Raw genomic sequence first — 14,046 nt, 5'->3', positions numbered from 1 at the left:
GCAAGTCGCTCCGCCAGTTTGGCGGCGAGAACCTGCTGTCGGACGTGATGCTGCTGCCGCCGGGCGTGACGATGGCCAACCGGCAGCAGTTCTGCCCGCCGCCGCTGCCCGCCGCCGCGCTCGCCACGCTGCCGCGCCTGCCGACGCCCGCGCAGGTGCTGCCCGAGGCGGAGCAGGCTGTGCGCGCGGCCGAGCTGCGGCCCGACGGCCGCGCCGAGCTGCGGCACAAGGCGGGCCGCTTCTGCACGGACGCGTGGATGTGCGGGTGAGCCTCAGAGTCGTGAGTTGCCCGTTTTGCCAGCGATCGATCGTTACATGTCGTTAACTTGGCGACAGTCGCGTATGCTCGCGGCGCGCGCGTGAAGCGTTACAAAGAGGGACGTGCGCCGAGAGCACATCGTCCTGGCGCTTCGCTCGCTCCGCTCGCGTTGCGCAGCTGGATCTGGCTGGCTACACACCTCGCGGCTTGCACATGAGCGTCAGCTTGTTCTGCAGCACGTTCGCCGCCTTCCAGAGGATCTCGCCGACCCCCTTCCCGAACCCACCAAACGATTCGAACAGCAGCAGCTGCACGTCGACGTTCGTCCTTGTCCTCCCTGGCGTAGCGATACTCGCCGCCATAGGACGGTATGCGGCGATCGCCGCCTACCACCCTTCCCCCCTAGTATGCCAGCGACCCGTCCCCTGCGCCTGCCCCCTCGACTCGCCCTTGCTCTTCCTCTCCCCCTCCATGCCCTCGTGAGTCGTGTAAAGAAAGAAACCGATTACGTCACGTATGATCAAGACACCCGCACACCTGGGCGTTTCCGCGAAAATTAAGAAACCACGGCGCGCCGCAGGCGCGCCGCGCCGGCTGCGCCGCCAGCTTTAGATGGTCTCCTCCGAAAACAAAGAAATCCGCTCCGCCGCCAGGGCGAGGGTCTCGAGGCGAGGTGCGCGAGGGCCGAGGGTGCGCGAGGGGTGCCGCGCGAGCCGCGAGGGTACGCGATATTGCGCGATATTAGGCGATAAAAGGGGATTCTCGGGGTTTTTAGGCGATACTCGGCGATCATTCACGACACACCAAAAATTTCCGCTAGACTAGGGGTTTTTTCCAAATGGCATATCGGAAATGGATTCCTCTTAAATAGTGCGTGAGGCAACAAAGACTACCGCGCGCCCCGCGCCCGCGCGGGCTACCTTTTCCAAATGGCATATCGGGAATGGATTCCTCTTAAATAGTGCGTGAGGCGACAACGTATAATAAGTCTGGAAGCACTATTGAAACACAGTCGCTGAGCGTCCTTGCCTTCCACCGTCCCGCTCAAACATGAAACAAAGAATTTTGTGTGCGAACACGAGAGATCCCCTGTGCCCTGTGCCCCAGCCCTCTCCGCGTCCAAATCGGGAAGTCCCGCTCAAACACAAAGAATTTCATTCATCTCGCACACACGGGACTGCCACTACACAAGAATTTTACGCTGGCGAGTATGCTCTCTCGCACGCCACTGGGCACGGGACTGGCGCACACTGGCACTAACATAGGTACACCACGTAGACAAAGAATCCCCAGGAGACTCATCGTTGCCCAACCTGCCGCTGTCAGCAGTTCCTCCTCCGGGTAAATCTGCGTTTCCCCTTCCCGGGGGCTCTCTCTCTTCTTTTCCAACAACATACAGGGGGAGAAAAGGGAGAGGGAGGCGCGCTTTGGGGGCCCTACCGCTTCTCCTTCCTCTCCCTTTTAAAATAGAGTAGGCTGAGCACATAAACGGGCCGATCCCTTCTGGCAAGGGACCCCACAATCGTCTCGCCCGCCTCGGGGGGGACTTGGCACTTGCTTCACGTCACCGAACGATCGCGGCTGCATCTTCGAATTCCAACTGGCAGCGCCTCGCGCCCTCGTGTCCGGGTCGATAGTGCACCTCTATTCCGTCCTCAAACAGCCGCATCAAAGCGCGGCGCCACCAGCCCACCCGAGGAGCGATGCGCCGCAAGCGCGCCCACAACCTGGAGCGGCGGGTCTGCTTGAAGAGGCGAAGCACCTCCATGGGCATTGGCCACTGCCCGTCCCGCGGGTCGTCGGGACGGGGACGGTCTACCAGTGCGGCGGCGTAGGCGAGCGGGCTGGCTGGAGTCAATCCTTCGAGTCCCGAGCCCTCCACATCATCCTCCACCGCCTCTGGCGATGCCCCGGCCGCAAGGAGCAGCCGAACGATGTCGAGAGGGTCCCTCTGCGCCCAAGGTCCTTGTGGGCCCTCAAACCATATCGCTGCAGCGATTTCAGGCACGTGCTGAGTTGCAATCATGAGAGGAAGCCACGAACCAAAGAGCGGTCCGCGCGGCGGAGGGCGCAGGGTGACGCTCGCGCCATAGTCCAAAAGGAGTTGCACGACACCAGTGTGGCCGAGACAGCACGCGCAAGACAGCGGTGTGCCTCCGTAGAGCCTGCTGGCTGCATCTGGCGGTACGCCAGGGTACTCGCCGGCCTCGTCAACCTCCGACATTAGCAAGAAACGGACTTGATCCTCGTCCCCTCTTTCAGCCGCCTCAACTAAGGCATCCACGCGCCTCTCACCTGGCGTCCGGGCTTGCTCGGCTACAGCCTCAACAGCCCGCATGAGAAGATGCCTTGCGAGCTCCTCGTCCTCCAGCGCCAGGAGGAAGGCTGATGCGGGGAAACCATTTAGTCTCCCATGCACGCGCACCTCTGTCCAGTTGCCATTCGTCATGTGCACGATCTGCGAGAGTCCGTCGCTTGCCAACAGCTCTTGGTGTATGGAGAGATCGAGGCCAGGAACATTGGCGAGCAGTCGCTCGATCTCAGCCCGGGCTGCTTCCGGCGTGCTCGGGAGGATGCCTGCCATGTCCAATGTCCTTGCTTGGGCTCGAGTGCACCTTGGGGACTTGCTCAGGGCAATCCAAAGTTTCGACTTTCGACTAGTCGACTACCTGTGTTGCACTGGGATGAGGTGGATTCCGCATGGTACCTCTCGTGAATTACAAAATACACTTGGGGGGCACACTACCTAGGTAGTGCCGTCGAGTCCGATTGGCGGCACTGCGCGTCATAGCTCATACAGCCGCAGCGCACGCACATCGCTCATCCCTTCTAGCATACCCTTCGCTGACCCGTGTCATCCCAATCTACGGCGTGATCCGTCTCACACTCAGGCTTGACTTTTTGACGTTTAAAAAGAAACACACCTCGCGCACTCACACGTTGTACAGTCGCGGCCCTCCTACAACGGTGCAGAAGTGACACCGCCTGGGCTTCATGAAGTGACACCGCCTTCATCCCCAATCACGGTGCAGGTCGAGCTGTGCAGAGAGATTCAGACCAGCCACACCACAAGCAGACGTACGCAGCAAGAGCTTCCCTAGCCCCTGCCAAAGTCCCGCCCGTACGCGCCGCTCCCCGCAGCGCGGCCGGCCTGCGAGGGAGGCGCGCCTCGGCCGCGCTGGTCCTGCAGCTTTGGCACGACCATGCCACGCACCGCCCGCGGGTCGTACCCGCCGGCGCCGGCGCCGCCGTAGCCGTCCCCGAACCCGCCGAGCCGCGCATCCCGCCCGCCTAGAGGAGAGTTCCGAGAAGGCTTCCGAGAAGGTGAGACGCGACGGACCCGCGAGCGCCCGCGCCGCCCGCCTTGCCCGCCGCCTTGCCCGCCGACACCGACGCCATCGTAACCGTCGCGGCGCTGTCCGGCCTGCCAGCCGCCCCAGCCGCGCGGGCTCACCACGTGCGGGAGGACGAGGGCCGTCATCGGGTACTCCATCGACGGCCACGTGTTTTTGACGGAGACGACGCAGCCGAAGCCGGGTGTCTCAAGCAGGTACGAGATGGGCCGATCGCGCCCGTTCTCCGAGTAGAGCTCGATCACCTGCCTCTCGGTGTTTGGGCCCTGCAGCACCTCGATGGCCCCGTAGATGGGGTACCCCTCGCTCAGGAGGCGCACCTCGACGCTCGCTACCGCGGCGTCCACCCGAAAGGTGCGCAGCGCGCCGCCCTGGATGCGGTCTGAGCTCGTGCTGCTGTCCCCGACGACCAGGCCCGGGTGAAGCGCGGCTCCCTCGTAGCCATTTGCGGGCGGCGGGCGGGCCGGGCCCAAGTCGTCGGCGACGGCGGCTGCGGCCGGGAACTCGAGCGGGCCTAAAGCAGGCTCCGGTTCAGGGTTGGGAGAGGGTGCATCCCATCAGCGCGGAGGGCCGGCTCAAGGCGACCGTGGTTGCGGACGGCGACCGAGTGCTCCCGGCCCCCAGGGTGCACCATTCCACGGAAGGGGCGGGCGCGTCCGTCCTCGCTCCACACGCGGGTCTTGACCGGCGTGTGCCCGGGACCTTCCCACAGCTCGACCTCAGCGTCGAGCGGCCGGCCGGCGGTGCCGATGGAGACGTCGGCCTGGTCGTCGTGGGCCGACCCTTGCCAGGTTCGGACCGAGCCGCTTTGCAGTAGCCGCCGGTGGAGCGGCTCACGCGATTGCTGGTGCTGCTGCTGCTGGTGGTGGTGGTGGTGCTTCTGCTGCTGCATCGGTGGCGGCTGCATCGCCATCTGTGGCTCCGTCTGCTGCTGCTCTGTAAGCTGCTGCACCCTCCATTGCGAAGGCGGCCCTTGCATGAACGGCGCCGTTAGGCGTGCGCCGCGTGCGCCGGGCGAGGGAGGGAGGAGCATTATGGGTACGAAAAGCATCGCAGGAATCGCACGAAGATGATTGATGACGCAGAAGAAGAAACAGAATCCGACGTGAGGAAAGACTCCCAGTCCGGCGCCAGAAGAAGAATTTTGTAAGCCAACTCCTCGCACGACACTGGGCACGGGACTGGCGCGCACTGGCACTAACACAGCGGCGCCCTCCCGCGCAGTCGTTGGCGCCGCTGCCCGCCTGTGTTGTTGTATTGTTGTTTGTGCCCTTGGTTGGCACCTTGGGTGCTAACCGCAACCGTCCATGTTAGTAAAGTCAGCATTAGCACAAGGGCTAAGTGCCCCCCACCATCACTCACTGGCTCCCAGTTCGATCACCATCAGTAGTATTCCACAGACGACAGAGTAGTTAGTCACATCTCACTTAGCAGAGCAACTGAAATTAGCATTAGTCTCCACTCCAACTTTGATCCAAGGGCTCACACGCCGCTCAAGTCTTTATAATTTAAAATGCATTTTAATCATTATTTGCCAAGCATCTTGGGATGCGAAGCATCTTCGGATGATTCGAGCATCCCAGGATGTGTCCAGTCCCTCGAGTCCAGTCCGAGCCTCACTGTTCTTCTCACCTTTTCTACCTACCTGATGTGAGGAGTGAGGTGGCTGACCGCACTCCAAGTGATCTGTGATCTGTGATGAGGGTCCGCCCGCAGGGAAACGAACCGAAACGAATCGGAACGCATACGAGCAAGTGCAAGACGTCGAATGGAAATGCTGATGTTTTTGCTGGCCTCGAATCAAGTCGTTTACCTACCAAAGCTTCTAAGCCAGCCGGCCAGGCTCGCCCGAGCGGGGTGCGGTTGCGACCCAGCATGCATAGAGGACTCCTCGGCGCTCTTCCCCGCTCCAAACGTGAATTTCACCCTCTGCCTCCAGAGGTCTCGGGCCATGTCGGGTGCGTGAACCACCTCCTTGTTGCGACCCTGCACCCAGTAAAGGTAAGCCTCGTCGCCCTCGATCGTGTCGTAGTTATAACTCGCCGAGTTGGGATCCAGCAGCGAGGGGTAAAGGCCCCGGATGAACGGCTCATCCTTGGTCGGATCAACGCTCACGGCCGTGATGGGCTGCATCCGTGACCATGGCCCCCATGGCTCCGGCGCGTAGCTCACGCCAAAGTGCGCACGTGCGGGCGCACCCGGCATGTCGCAGTAGCCCGCGAGCAGAAAGAGGTCAAGCTTCGGTAGGTAGCGCGGCACAGGCTGGCTGGGACTGCTGCTCTCGTTGCCAAACCGAAGCACCGCCGGCTCCGTCAGGCCCCGCTGTATGTAGGGGTCTACAAAGGTGCCCGTGAAGGCCTCGGCACCGCCGCCCTGCCAAAAGCGCCACGACGAGGGGTCCGGCAGGGCGGCCTCTGTCGTGCGCATGAGGCAGACGCCGTCTGTCGCACCGTCCTTCGAGCGACACCTCGGAAAAGAGTAGAGATGGCCGTCGCGTGGGTGCTTGACGATCTGGGACGGGGAGAAGACGCCGTAGGGCCCGTGGTTGGGCGCGTACACCTCGCTCGACGCCGCCACAAGATGGCGCGGTGGCGGTGCCGCGTGGCGAATCGTGCGCCCGCCGTCGTGGCTCACGCTGAGGCTGACAGAGTTGTACCAGCAGCGGCCATCGACCATGCTCGTCGCATTGCACAGCACAGGCGAGTGCTCCCAGCCGTGGAACTCGTTATGCACCAGCATGAACAAGGTGCTGTTGCCGCTTTCTGATGTTGGCGGCACAACGTACGGCGCGTACAGCCACTCGTGGTTACTAAAGTCTGCCGCCGGCTGCAGGAAGCCGGACGGACCAGAATAGTTGAAGATCATCAGGCTGCAGTCGTGTTTGACCGAGTCGAGGTTCGGACCGACAGAAGGCCAAGTACCGCGCGAATCGCCAGGTGCCATAAAGGTGAGGTTGGAGACTGGGTCTCTCCACGCCATCGCCGGCGCGTCGGGAACGTCGCGGCGGTAGGGCAACTGCTGGCAGGGCGACGGGTGGCACGGCGCGAGTGGCCGACCGGAAGCACAGTGCGCCGATTGCCAGTCGTAGACTGGTGCTGCGGGGCCAAATGCGGCGACGCTCGTGATGCGTGCCATGGCGGCGGCCCGACGACCTTGGAGCACTTGGAGTGCAGTTGGCAGCCTCACACCCAAGGCCGCTGCGACTTGCGCGCGTCCCCCAGCCGCTAGCCGCAGAGCAACGACCAAAGTTGGCCGCCCGAATTCTTTTTTATGTTGAGCCTGGGTTGCGGCTCCTACCCAGATAGGGGGTCAGTTGCCCATGACTCGCACCAAAACGCCCTACCTACCTACCTATTGCGGGCGCCAATCGCCAGGCTCCGTGCCCCACCTACCTACCTATTCCCACACAGGCCGCGCAGCGAAACGAAAAAATACCCGCCCTCTCATCAACTGCGGCGCGGCGCCGTTCGAGTGCGTGCCGACGTACAACGACGATGCGCACGTTTTCGACCGCACGCTGTTTATGAACAACTACGGCGTGCGGACGAACGCCAATCCGGCCTTTGAGGCTTGGAACTGGAATGCGCCGCTCTGGCTCGGCGTGAACACGATCAACGTCAACGGCAAGACAACGACGCTCGTCGGCTCATCCTTCTGGGGGCTTGAGGTCGTCGAGGCTCTGCGCGACCACATGGAGGATACGCTGCGCGAGATCATGGCGCAGGCGCCAAGGCGAGGGGGAAAGGAGGTACCCGCTTACGGCGCCAAGAAGTGAGTGAGAAGACTCACTTCCTGCTCGTGCAACGCTTTTAGTGCGTTGTCTTCCGTGGCCAAGATATATGAAATGTACGGAGGCTGCGCAGGCCTTCCTCGGTTTACAAGATATTCGCACAATGTGGTTCTTTTTGTAAAATTCTTTTTGAACTTAACTTCTAGGTCTGCGCTTATATGGAACGCGGGGCGCGGCCCCTGACCCGCAGAGTTCCCGCAGAGAGCCCACAGAGATTCTCGGTTGTGTGCTTTTGCAGATTGCAGCTTGGAGTCTGGCCAGGGGAGTTTTCTTCTCAGAAACGAAGGCCTCGTATAAGTTACCCCGGCCCCAGGCTTCCGCCTGAACTGCTGTCGTTTGTGGTTGCCAGCTCTCCGGGCGAGGGAGCCCGCGGCGCCCACGCCGCAGGGCACTCACCCTCCCCTGAGGCAAAACCGTACACCCACCGGCACCAATCCTGCGCCGCCAGTGGCGACGACGCGCGCCGATATCCCCACGGCGACTCCCCCAGCTCGCAGAAGGCGTTCCAGTACGCCATCGCCGCCGCGCCGGCGGCGGCGAACGCAGCTGCCTGCCAGCGTGCGTACTGCAACAGCTCGAAATCGGTGAACGAACCGCCTGTGTCACGGTCGTGTCAAGCTCATTCCACACATTGTGACACGCGGGCGCAGAGAGGGCCCCCCGCCTTCTCCGTCGCCGCCGGCGAGCGCGAGAGTGTACTCACCGACGAGCAACCGGCCTACTTCACAGCCGTTACTACCGTGAGCAGGCACCGCCTCCTCCGGCGGCGGCTTGGAGGAGCCGGAGCTATTCCCTCGCTCGCGCGGGCGGCCGTGGCCATCTGTCGCAAGTCAGAGGCGAACTCGGACGCCCAGAGCTCCGGCGCCGCCCGCGCGACATGGTGGTAGATATGCACGTCCATCCACGCGCCGAGCCGCGACGCAATCGGCGCGAGCTCCTCGAGCTGGTAGGTCCAGCTGCAGAGGACGACATCGACGCCTGCTCAGCTCCAACCATGGTCAGTCAACCGAGGACTCGTGCTTTAGCCGCAGAGGACGACATCGCCTGCGTGCTGTCGCACCACGGCGGCCGCCGCCTCGTAGTAACTCGCGTAGAGAGACGGCGCCTCGCCTTGCGCCGAAGGGGTTCCGAGGGGGTCCGAGGGGTTCCGAGGGGTTCCGAAGGGTTCCGAAGGGGTCCGAGGGGGTAAGAGAGGGTCCGAGGGGGTCCGAGGGGGTCCATAAAGTGGGAGTCTTGCTCGCTCGCCTGGCTCGTTCAGCAGCTCGACTGCGCGCCACGCGAGGCGGGTGCGCGAGGCGAGCAGCGACGCCATCGCCGCCGTCGCGCGGAGCGTGAGGTTGCGCGCCTGACATCGGCTCACCTCGGCTCATCCCGGTGTATCTCGGCGAACCTCGGAGCGTGAGGTTGCGCTCCTAGCCGCTTCCCCCTGCCACCCCCGGGGCACCTCAAGAGCTGCTTCTGTGCGGGAGGCCTCTCCTCTCGGCGTGCGCGCCGTTGCGCTAGCGAGGAGCAGCCCCTTGCTGCCCTCGAGCGAGACGGCGCCGTGCTCCTCGCCTGGCCGCAAGAGCGGGCAACCTCGGGCGATCTCGGGCGATCTCGGGCAATGCTGGGCGATGCCGGGCGATGCCGGGAGGCCCACCGCTCCAACGGTTGCGATACCCTCCCCTGGCAAGAGTCCCAGAACAATAAGCCCTGCACCGTTCGCCGAGCAGGCAGGCGCGTGCATGTCCAGCAGTACGGCCGTGAAGCCGGCGGCCTCGGCGCGAACGAGCAGCCGCTCCAGCCGCGGCAGATAGTCGGCACCTGGATCTCAGGGCACCTCGGGTGCCATCTCGGGTGCCATCTCGGGTGCGATCTCGTGCGATCTCGTGCGATCTCGGAGCCGCGCCTGCGTCCGAGCTGAGACTCCACACGGCCTCGTGCGCCGCCGCCGCCGCCGCCGCCGCCGCCGCGTGCTTGACGTGCTGCGAAGCTGGTGCGGTGGAGGGGTCGAGGCAGCCGTGAAGGCCGCCTGAGGCGAGGATCCGACAAGGCTCAGCGAAGGCTCCGCGCGACGGGCGGCGACGAGGGCGGCGCAAGCCGCCCGGCCCTGGGAACGCGAGTAGGTTCCAAAATCCGAGTGGCACGCGCAGCAGAGTGTTGCCCGCCGCCGCAAGCTCGGCCAGCAGCGGTCCGTCGATGTAGCGGTCGATGTGTGCGAGGTAGCGAGCTCGCGCCGCCTCGCGGCCCGTCGCCTGCACGCAGCACAGAGAAATGACAGCAAGGGAGGTGTCGAGAGGATGGGTGTAGGGGAGAGGCGCGGCGGTTGCACATGATGGGTAGAGGGGGAGAGGCGCGGCGGTTGCACAACAGATCCACAGCAGATCGCACAGAGCGGAGAAATGGTGGTGCAGAGGGAGAGCCAGTGCGACTGCAGAATCAGGCCAGCCGCCTGCACGACAGAGGCCCAGTCGCCGTCCCACGGAGAAGGGCGCGGCATCTCCGCAAAGAGGGACGCCGCAAAGCCGGGCTCCGGTACAAAGACGGCCCCAAGGTTCACGCCGAAGCGGCCTCCCCAGCCGCGTGGCACGGCGGCCGGCGGCGCCGGTGGCGGGTTCTTCATGCGAAGCGCCTCGATGATTAGTATGGTGGCGAGGAGGGCCAGAAGGAGCGCTGCCGCGGCGAGGTAGATGAGCACGGACCGTCTCTGCCGACCAGGCCTCTCCTCTCGCCTTGAAGGCAGCGGGGCTGACTGATCCGACCGCGGCGCGCTGACTGGCTGCAGCTCGATGAGCTGCTTCGGCTGCGAGAACGCGTCCACCGATCGCAGACCGATGGCGTGCTCCCACGCTCGAGCCATTCAACAACGTTGAAGACAAGCCCTCTCACAGCAGACTGGCACGGACCGCACCACAAAAGGCCACAGCAGTCGGCTGGCTGGGCAGAAGAATTCTTGCGGTTCCCTCTGCCGTCGCCTTCCCCGTCACCTCCCTCGCCATCCTTTCCTCCACCGCCTTCCCCGAGGTCGTCTCCTCCCTCCCCGCTTGGCCCGCCTTCCCCTCAGCTGCCTCTTCCTTTATCGCCCCCTCCCTCCCAACTAACTTCGCCGTCCCCCCTACCGCCCCCTTGGCCTTTATACGGTATTCTTCCGATTCTATATTCTTTTTCGAAGCGATTTTCAGCGATTTTCAGCGGGAATATAAAGAATATTTGAGAATCTTGCAACAAAACTCCCTCGCACAACACTGGGCACGGGACTGGCGCGCACTGCCACTGGCACTAACAGAATATTTAACAGAATATTTGAGAATATAGGCCCCGCAGACCATCACCATGCATTCGAACCGGCAGTTCACCGCGGACGACGCGGCATTCTGCGAGGCGCCGCTCACGCACAGCCTAGTCGAGTCGCTGTGCGCCTGCCTCTTTGGCGGCGAGTCCACCGAGTCGAGAGAGCTGCGCCGGCGCCGCGACGCGCTGCTCGGCCGCGCCCCGCCACTAGGCAGCGACGGGCGGCCGCTGCCAAACCCGCTCGACACGGCGAAAGGTCGCGCGAGGATCGCGGCGCTGCGCCAGGCCAACGGGTTTTCCATCGCTGCGGCGGGCGCCAAGACCTGCCCCCCTCTCGCGGCCGGCGGCAAGACCGCCCCGCCACCTGCGGCGCTCGCGATGCGGAGCTGCTCCAACCTCTCGTCGGCGACCGACGCGGAGGGCGATTTGGCCATGGCAGCAGCCATCAGGGACGTGACGGCGATCTCGGAGGGCGCCGCGCGAGCGGCGCAGGCGCTGCCTGTCTGCCCAACGCCCTCTCGGCGGCGCTCCTTCTCGACAAAGCTGTGAGAGCGTCTACAGTGCGCCCGGCGGCGGGCGGTTGTCGGGACGCGTGCAGTGGCAATCGGGGCGGGTCGTGCTGAGGAATACGTAACACGGCCGGGTTTCTTTTTCCAGTGCGAGCCATTCCCGTGCCTAGTGTCGTGAGACAGCACTTGCACGTTTTGACGCGCGGCCTCTTTTCTTTTTTCTTGAAGATCCTCTCGGGCGGCGAGGCGTCCAAGAAGGAGCGAGCCGCCGCAAAGGAGTCGATCCTCAACTCGATGACCATCAGGTAGCCCTATACCTTGTCTGTCATGTGTGTGTGCGCCGTTGGAAAGGGGGAGGGCTCGGGGGCCCGTTGTACGTGGTGTGTACTAAGTAGCTTCTTCTCAGCCTCTGTCCATGTCGATTATCGTGTCGTCGCTTTTGCACTTTGTCGCTGGATAATCCGCGATATCCTAAAACACAGTCCGCACTGGCTGCAAGACACGAGGCCCAGTGGCATTGGCCATTGGCATGCTAGAGAGGACCGCCTGCTCTCTGCTCTCTCGACTCTCCCTTATCTCGACTCTCCCCCTTGTCTCCACCTCCTCCTCTTCTCTCTGCACCAATAAAGTAACTAGTAAGGTAGTAACATCGTCTCGACACTATCGAGTACCTGGTAGGCACGGGACGAAAAAAGAAAATTATCCGCGCAATCATTTTGCTTCCCTTTGGCTAATGGAGCCTTGGCCGCCGCCGCCTCCGCCGGCGGTCGGCGACCTGGCCCTCCGCCTGCTCGACCTCGCCGAAGACCTCCTACTGGCGGTTTGCAAGACCCTCCAACTCGTTGACCTCTGCCGCCTCGCCCGCTGCAACAAAGTTGTGCGGGCGCTTGCAAGCAACGGCTCGCTTTGGACCAACATCAGCTTCCCACCTTCCGGTGCCGAGAAGCTTACGGACGGGATGCTGGCCAAGCTGCTCGAGCGCGTCCAGGCCAAGCAGCACACGGAGACCGTTAGCCTCGCTGGCTGCACTCGCATCGACGGCAGCGGCCTGGAGCCGCTCCGAGGCTCGACTGTCCTGCGTACTGTCGACCTGCGCCGCGCCGTCTTCCGGAAGGGCCTCGTCAAGGCCACGCTCTTCGACGCCTCGGCCTTTGCGACACTCGAGTCGCTCGCTGCAAGCGTCGAGTCGCTGCGTGTCCTCAAAGAGGACCGCTACCCGGGTAGGCTTCGCGACGATGCCCGCCTCCGTGAGTGTGCCATGTGCGTTGAGGTGTCGGAGGCGGGAGCCGAGGCGGTGACACCTCCGGAGCCCCTTTATGACCCTCGCCGTTGCATGCACTGCATGCAAAAGTACTGCGAGCCTTGCAGCCAGGCATTCTTTCGCGGGTGCATCGATTGCGAGCGCACGTTCTGCTACCGGTGCGTCGTGTATGACACGTCGTGGACCGAGCCCGCGTACATGTGCGTCGAATGCAACGGCGGCGAGGAGAGCGGCGAGGAGAACTGATGATGAGGGCCGGGGTAGATGCGCTGCCTCCAGCGTGTCGACTCTACGTCAAGATTCACGCCTGCCAACCTCTTGAAATGATGACGGCCCTGCAGCCCTCCATTGTCGAGAATGGGGCCCGTCGGAGCAGGAGGTGTGGCCAGGCGCCACAACACACACATGTACCAGTTGGGGACGCAGCAGAGAGGTCTCCAAGCTTGATGAGGCAATCGCTTGCGGAGTGTTCAAAGCTTTGATGAATCGGGTGCCTACTGCACAGTTTCGAGCTTCGACACGATTTTCTTTTTTTGTCCGCATTGAAACAAAGCCGCAAGCCAGCTCCACGATTGCCACATTGTTGTGCATTTTCTCGCGCACCGTGAAGGTAATGAAGAGGGACACAGGCACTATAGGGCCGGTCTCACTCTCAAAAGCCGGTTCCACCCGTGGACCCGTGGCGAGGATGCGGAGCGAGTCGCCCACCAACACGCCCTTCCGCGCTCCATCGCAATCCCACCCGCCCACACACATCAGCCCGTCCACACCTGGAGACGAGACCCCGTCGTGCTCAGCTGGGCGAGGCCGTTGTGCCGCTGCCGCTTGTCGCCCGGCCGCAGCCCGAGGGGCACCGAGGCGGCCGCGCGCGGCGCCGTCTTCCTCGTAGGCGGCCTCCCACCCCGCGCCGCCGACCCGTTTTGAGTGGCGGCGGTGGCGGTGGCGGCGGAGGCGGCGGAGGCGGCGGAGGCGGCAGCGGCGGCGGCGACAGCTGCGACAGCGGCGGCGGCGGTGGGCGCGGCGCTAGGGACCGGCGCCCGCGGTGGCGGCCTCGTCCTTGCCGCCGCACCCCCCTCCTCGGGGGTCGCGGCGCGGACATGCCCAGCGGCCGTGCCCCGGACATGTCCAGTGACGCGTCCGGACCGCAGCCTCGCTGGCGGTCCCTTGGCGTCGACCTTGGCGGGGGAGCTCCGAGCAGTCTGCGAGAAAACGCCCTCCTCCTCCGCATCCTCCGCCAACGGCACGAGGAGTGGTGCCGCTGGAGGCGAGGGCGGAGCCGGCGAGGCGCGCCGCGCCGGCAGCGATCCGGCGGTGGGAGCCCGGCCGCCGCCGCCGCCGCCGCCGCCGCCGCCGCTGGCCGTGTCCGCGTCGGGCTTCTTGGGCAGCGCGCCAAGCGCGCCGCTGGGCGCCACCGTCATGCGAAGCTTGAGCGGGGCGGGCGGAGGGGCGGCGGGCGGCGCGCTGCTCGGGAGGGAGATCCTGAAGGCCTGCGTGGGGTATGCGACAGTCAGGGCGGGGCAAGGGGAACGCGCGGAGGGATGGGCATGCGGTGCGGTTGGAGCGCTGTGTTGAGCGGCGGCTTTGGTGCACGACTGGATTGCAAC

The 14,046-nt window shown here is 64.1% G+C and overlaps 5 protein-coding genes across 5 annotated transcripts; 1 reads left to right on the top strand and 4 right to left on the bottom strand.

Annotated features, from left to right (window-relative positions):
• Positions 1-1,823: 1,823 nt before the first annotated feature.
• Positions 1,824-2,843, bottom strand: EMIHUDRAFT_205838 (hypothetical protein; the record flags this gene model as incomplete). Its single annotated transcript, XM_005778113.1, has 2 exons — positions 1,824-2,103; positions 2,242-2,843. The coding sequence occupies 2 exons, from the start codon at positions 2,841-2,843 to the stop codon at positions 1,824-1,826; spliced, it is 882 nt and encodes a 293-aa protein (XP_005778170.1).
• A 513-nt stretch (positions 2,844-3,356) lies between these two features.
• On the bottom strand, positions 3,357-4,525 carry EMIHUDRAFT_100679 (hypothetical protein; the record flags this gene model as incomplete). Its single annotated transcript, XM_005778112.1, has 3 exons — positions 3,357-3,550; positions 3,650-4,126; positions 4,315-4,525. The coding sequence occupies 3 exons, from the start codon at positions 4,523-4,525 to the stop codon at positions 3,357-3,359; spliced, it is 882 nt and encodes a 293-aa protein (XP_005778169.1).
• Positions 4,526-5,421: 896 nt separating this feature from the next.
• On the bottom strand, positions 5,422-6,747 carry EMIHUDRAFT_205836 (hypothetical protein; the record flags this gene model as incomplete). Its single annotated transcript, XM_005778111.1, has 1 exon — positions 5,422-6,747. One exon carries the CDS (start codon positions 6,745-6,747, stop codon positions 5,422-5,424), a length of 1,326 nt encoding a protein of 441 aa, XP_005778168.1.
• Positions 6,748-6,882: 135 nt separating this feature from the next.
• EMIHUDRAFT_205835 (hypothetical protein) lies at positions 6,883-7,699 on the top strand (the record flags this gene model as incomplete). Its single annotated transcript, XM_005778110.1, has 3 exons — positions 6,883-6,895; positions 7,023-7,383; positions 7,681-7,699. The coding sequence occupies 3 exons, from the start codon at positions 6,883-6,885 to the stop codon at positions 7,697-7,699; spliced, it is 393 nt and encodes a 130-aa protein (XP_005778167.1).
• Positions 7,700-8,423: 724 nt separating this feature from the next.
• EMIHUDRAFT_205834 (hypothetical protein) lies at positions 8,424-10,241 on the bottom strand (the record flags this gene model as incomplete). Its single annotated transcript, XM_005778109.1, has 6 exons — positions 8,424-8,507; positions 8,670-8,747; positions 8,847-8,956; positions 9,101-9,205; positions 9,468-9,636; positions 9,753-10,241. 6 exons carry the CDS (start codon positions 10,239-10,241, stop codon positions 8,424-8,426), a joined length of 1,035 nt encoding a protein of 344 aa, XP_005778166.1.
• Between the last annotated feature and the right edge of the window lie 3,805 nt (positions 10,242-14,046).

Source organism: Emiliania huxleyi (genome assembly GCF_000372725.1).
Source record: "Emiliania huxleyi CCMP1516 unplaced genomic scaffold EMIHUscaffold_25, whole genome shotgun sequence".
NCBI lineage: Eukaryota > Haptophyta > Isochrysidales > Noelaerhabdaceae > Emiliania > Emiliania huxleyi.
Note: the sequence above shows the minus strand (reverse complement) of the source record. Positions and strands in the feature narration are given on the sequence as shown.